Below are 5204 nucleotides of genomic sequence, written 5' to 3'. Positions count from 1 at the left end.
AATACCAACATTTGAACGAAGGCAGATCTGTGGGAAGCTCCACTGTTCCTTCCTTGTCAAACCACTGCCCACCCGCCTGGCCCTGCTGGTCCCCCCCCCCGGCCCCCCGGAGGACTCAGCCGGAGGGACACTCGTGGCACCGGGAGGAGTCAGCCGGCGCTGTGTGGGGCCACCCACCGCCCCCGCCCCGCGGCCCGGCCGGGCGAGTGGCCTGCGGTGAAACCCCCTCCCCTTCCTCGGAGCCGAGTGACTGGGCACGCAGCCCACCCTTCTAAACCCTGTGCACACGGGTGAGAGGCTGTGCTGGGAAGCAGAGGTACAAGGACGAATAAGAAGCTTCTCGGGTCCAGACTGTGCGGCGAGGAGCTGGCTCGGGAGGGGCCGGGAGCGGGCTCTTCCCTGCCCTGCGGGGGCCGCACGTTACTACAGGGCTCCCGGGAGGCCGAACTGCTGAGGGGCAGCAAACACCTTAAACGTGGGGGCGTGGGAGGGCCCTGTCCTGGGGGGGCTGGTCCCCTCTGAGCAACAGCCAGCCAGGGCCACAGCGGGAGGAGCGAAACCGTCCCCAGGCCTGGCGGACGACAGCCCCGATGCGCGGCCTTGTCACAGGGAGAAGTTCGCAGGGACGATGTCCACGGAGAGGAGCCCAGGGCACAGGGTTCCCACCCTTGTAAAACCAAACCTGCCTCCCTATCTGGACACACAGACCCCGCGTCACCACGCCCCCCCCCCCCCGCCACCGGGGGGGACCCGGAAATTACAGGCACTTTTTAGTTTCTTCCTGGTATTTTCTGTCTTTCTTGAGATTTCTACGACCGTGTATACGTTTGGCAATCAGAAAGAAGCAACAGAGGTAATTCTGTTTTGAAAAGTGAGGTACTCTCCCCACAGTAGCTGGGAGATTTGGGGATCATGTACGTGGCCTCTGAGCCCACGCCTCGTCCGTGAAGTGGGTATGAGCCCCCACTCACGGGGTGGCCGTGGGATCACCCAGGCCATGTAAGCGGGAGGCGTCCCCGACGCAGTAGTGGGAGATGAGTCCTCGCCGTCCCCCAGGTGAGTCCAGGGCTCCGCGCGGGTCAGGGCCTCAGTGCCCGGGGCTGGGAGTGGCGGGCGCTCAGCCCAGGCCACGTTTCTGCTGACCCGGCAGCCTTCCTCCTGAGCTCACACTTTCCAGACAAATCCCCCTAATGCTTCTATTCTGTCGCCGGCGTATATAAGGAGGGCTCACCTCCCAGTTCTCCACCGCACTGCCCAGAGGCCGCTGCCCGACTCCCCACCAGCCCCGGGTCCCTGCATCGCCGACGCCCGCCATGGACATCGCCATCCAGCACCCCTGGTTCAAACGTGCGCTGGGCCCCTTCTACCCCAGCCGGCTGTTTGACCAGTTTTTCGGCGAGGGTCTCTTCGAGTACGACCTGCTGCCCTTCCTGTCCTCCACCATCAGCCCCTATTACCGCCAGTCCCTGTTCCGCACCGTGCTGGACTCCGGCATCTCCGAGGTAAGACCTGGCCGGGGGGCTGCTTTCTCCCGCTGGCCTCGGCTTGAGGAGCAGGGGGAGCACGGTGCTCCGTGTGGAGCCGCGCCTCGCCTCGCCTCGGGCCTCCGAGGAGGGGTCTGGAGAGGGAGCCGGAGCCCAGCCCCGTCTCATCCTCTATGAGCCCGTGACCCACGTGCGCTTTGTGATGCACCAGCCACACGATGGTGGCCCCGCGAGCAGGCCCACCGCGGCCGGTGTGACGGCCGGTGTGGGCTCTGTGCTCCGGACTGTCCACCCTTCCCTTCCGGCAGGAAGCCTGGGCGGGTGTGCTGTGCTGCCCCGGGTCCCCAGAAGGGCCCCTCCCCCAGGACGGCCAGCACAGCCGCAGAGTGTGTTCTGTTCCCTGCCCGGGGCCAGGCCCAAAGGGAAGCGACCGCTGGCCTTCCCTCCCCGAGCCCCTGCGGTGGACCCCAGGGTCCCGGGGTCTCGAGGGGCTGGGTCTCCCTCACTGCCTAAAAGCAGAGGCCTGCCCAGGGCTGATGCGGTGCCCTCAGAAGCAAAAACAGCCTTGCTGATTGTCCCCGGGGAGCGCCGTCGGCTCAGGGGAGAGGGAAGCAGGTTGAGCAGCGAGCCCGGCAAGGCGGTCGGGTACATCACGCCCGTGGGAGAAGTCAGGCCCCGGGCTGTTTATGGAGAAACCAGGGAAGCCGAGGGCTGTGACTTTATTCAATGTGCTAGGTCCAACCAGTCAGCCAACCCCTGACCCGCCAGCCAGGCGACCCGTAACCAGCCTCCTAACCCGTAACCTGCCCGCCAACCATAACCAGCCTCTCAGCTCATCACCAGCTAGGCATCAGCAGACACACGGTCTTGAGGCCGAGGGTCCACGCGGTCCCGAGTCAGGGGTCCCCGGGACTCTGTGCCCTGTATGTGTGGAAGGCGTTTCTGTGCTGATGGCCGGGGGACTGGCTCCGGCCAGCCCCGCCCAAACCGCAGAGGCCCACGGGAGCGTTTGGGTTTCAGGTCCGCTCTGACCGGGACAAGTTCGTCATCTTCCTGGACGTGAAGCACTTCTCCCCGGAGGACCTCACTGTGAAAGTGCTGGAGGACTTTGTGGAGATCCACGGCAAGCACAACGAGAGGCAGGTGGGTCTGAGGGGCCCCCGCCTTCCGGGGACCCTGCGCCCTAGGAGGGAGGGGGACTGTGCTGTCCCAGAGTGCAAAAGCAAGCCTCCTCCCAGCAACAGGGAGGTCACTCCTGAGCCCTGGCAGGTGAGGGGTCTGCAGGGACCCCCGCCCAGGTACCGCCCGGCTGCCCCTGGCTCCTTCCGAGCCGTGCCAGTGATGGGGTCGGAGCAGGGAGGATCCCGGGGAGCTCCGGGCACCGAGGGGGAGGGGCGGGGGGGAGCTCTGAGCCGACGTGGGTTCCACGGAAACTTAACTGTGGCAGGCGAGCCCTGCAGTGCGGCCGGCGGCCATCGATGCCCCAAACGCTTGTGTGTTCACACGTTCACCTCTCGGCGGCCCTTTGTCATCGGCGCCCCCGTTATCGGGAGCCGGCAGGTGGCAGAGCCCGGCTCAGGGAGATCGGTGGCCCCACAGCTGGTTCAGGGTGGGGTGGCTGCTCACCTGGCAGAGACCAGGGTCAGAGACCAGGGTTTCCTCTCAATGGTCGGAGCAGTTGTGTGCGTGCGTGCGTGTGCGTGAACCCCTGACTCCGTGTCTCCTGCCCCCCCACGAACGGCGCTGTGGCCCAAGTGACTTGTTTCAGTGTGGAGAAAGAAGTCGGGCCCAGGGGCTGGGACCAAGCTGTCCTGCCAAGGGGAGAGTTCTTTTGCTCAGGCCCCACTGGGTGGAAAGCAGGCACCCTGAGCCTGTGGGGTGAAGGCCAAACGTGGTCCACGTGCAGGACTAGGACAGCCATTCACGCGATTCTGGAGAGAAACGGGTCTGATGAGCCAGCTCCATGACCGTGAATGGCCCCAGGCTGTGCAGGGAGGTGGGGAGGCAGGGAGGCTGGGAGGCGGGGAGGCCGGCCAGGGGGAGGGGGGCAGCCTCAGCAGGAGCTCTCGACGTGGCCTTCTGGCTCCCACTGCACCGTGTGAGTGGCGGGTTTGGCCCTCGTGAGGTCCGGGAGGGCCTTCCCCGTGTCAGGCCCACGGCACCCCCAGCCCTGGCGCCTCTGACCGTGCCCTTCCCCGTCCCCCGCCCAGGACGACCATGGCTACATCTCCCGTGAGTTCCACCGCCGTTACCGTCTGCCTTCCAACGTGGACCAGTCGGCGCTCTCCTGCTCCCTGTCCGCGGATGGCATGCTGACCTTCTCTGGCCCCAAGGTCCCGTCTGGCGTGGATGCTGGCCACAGCGAGAGAGCCATCCCCGTGTCGCGGGAGGAGAAGCCCAGCTCTGCACCCTCGTCCTAAGCTCGGCCTTGGCCTCGGCTGCCACCGCTGCTGCCCCCACGGCCCATCGGTCTGGGGGAGCCCTAGAAAGTGGGGTGCTGGTCTCCATTTGCTTTCCTTCTTTCCATTTCCTTTTCCTTTCCTCTGAGGGAGCGAGGGCTTGGGGAGGGTAGCCTGGAGGGCTTGGGGCTTCCGCCTGCGGTGCCCCGGCCTCGGGGCCGCCCCGATCCCAGCACTGGCCGCCCGGTGGACGTGATCGCCTCCCCCGCTTCCTGACACGGCGGCGCCGTGCTCCCAGAGGAGGCCACCTCGGGACGACCTCTGGGTCTCCAGGGCCAGCCAGGCACACCTTGACCCTGGGCGGCGGGCGCCCGTGTCACGGCCCGGCTGCGCGTCCTGCCCTCGTTCCCCGGGTGCCCCGAGGTCTGTCTGGCGGAGCCTCCCGTGCGCCTGGGCCCTCGGCAGCCTCTCCCCGACCGCGCTCCCCCCATCCTTCCTCTATGTAGCACCTCTCCCGGGGCACCCGGCCACCCATGAGAACGCAGCCCGTGGCAGTCAATAAAGAGCAGGTGACACAAGCAATTTGCTGGCTGGTGGTCGTGCTGTCTCCCCCGGGGGGTGTGCGGGGCCGCATGACCTGTGGCATGGGTGCAGGGGTGGAACTGACGGGTGGGAGGGGCGCAGGGTCCACCCCGGCCGCCTCCAGGCAACCTGGTCACTTCCTGGCTCCCACTCCCCAGTGCCTCCCGGACCCCCGCTTGGTAGGGAGGAGGGGGTTTGTGTGGAGAGCACCGAGGGAGGGGGAGGTGGGGGTGTGGAGAGAATCAGGACCCCCTTCTCTGTGGGACCCAGGGTGCCCGGTGGGGCAGTGCCATCTTGCCGCTCTCCTCCTCGGGGGGGCTTGTGTCCCGGCTCCCTGGGGGCCGCACTTGAAGGACCCTGGCCCCGTTGCTCCCCGAGGGGTGAGGAAGGGTGGTCAGGTGTGGTCTGAACTTGTGCACCTCTGCGTGTGGGGGCGCCCCCGCTCACTGCCCCTCCTCATTGGAGTGGGCACGGGTGCCCTCGGGGAGCTTCTGGTGACCAGGGCACAGCGTCCTGGGCAGCCTCCCCCACCCCGTGTGGACGGCCGTCTCCCTGCCTGCCCTGGCAGTGGGGGGTTGGGCACGAGGCCCAGAGGCCCCCAACCTCCCCGGGGGAGGGGCCCCGAGGCTGCAGTGACCGCGGGGAGGGTCAGGTGCGTCTCTGGGAGCGGACGGCGAGCAGGTGCCGCGTCCTGATGGGCACTGCCGGTGTTAGGCTGCGTCACGGGGGAGTGGGGGCT

General features: G+C 67.2%; 1 protein-coding gene across 1 annotated transcript; it reads left to right on the top strand.

The window, feature by feature from the left end:
- Window positions 1-1118: 1118 nt before the first annotated feature.
- CRYAA (crystallin alpha A) lies at window positions 1119-4445 on the top strand. Its single transcript, XM_047847003.1, has 3 exons — window positions 1119-1502; window positions 2505-2627; window positions 3695-4445. The coding sequence occupies exons 1-3, from the start codon at window positions 1314-1316 to the stop codon at window positions 3902-3904; spliced, it is 522 nt and encodes a 173-aa protein (XP_047702959.1). The 5' UTR covers window positions 1119-1313; the 3' UTR covers window positions 3905-4445.
- The last annotated feature ends 759 nt before the right edge of the window (window positions 4446-5204 follow it).

This window comes from Prionailurus viverrinus, unplaced genomic scaffold (assembly GCF_022837055.1).
Source record: "Prionailurus viverrinus isolate Anna unplaced genomic scaffold, UM_Priviv_1.0 scaffold_42, whole genome shotgun sequence".
NCBI classification, from domain to species: domain Eukaryota; kingdom Metazoa; phylum Chordata; class Mammalia; order Carnivora; family Felidae; genus Prionailurus; species Prionailurus viverrinus.
Note: the sequence above shows the minus strand (reverse complement) of the source record. Positions and strands in the feature narration are given on the sequence as shown.

Bases quoted from the DNA above. Each gene is read 5' to 3' on its own strand.
- CRYAA (XM_047847003.1), top strand. From the start codon at position 1,314: ATGGACATCGCCATCCAGCACCCCTGGTTCAAACGTGCGCTGGGCCCC. The intron at 1,503-2,504 runs GTAAGACCTGGC...TTTGGGTTTCAG, and splicing joins TGGACTCCGGCATCTCCGAG to GTCCGCTCTGACCGGGACAA. The intron at 2,628-3,694 runs GTGGGTCTGAGG...TCCCCCGCCCAG, and splicing joins GCAAGCACAACGAGAGGCAG to GACGACCATGGCTACATCTC.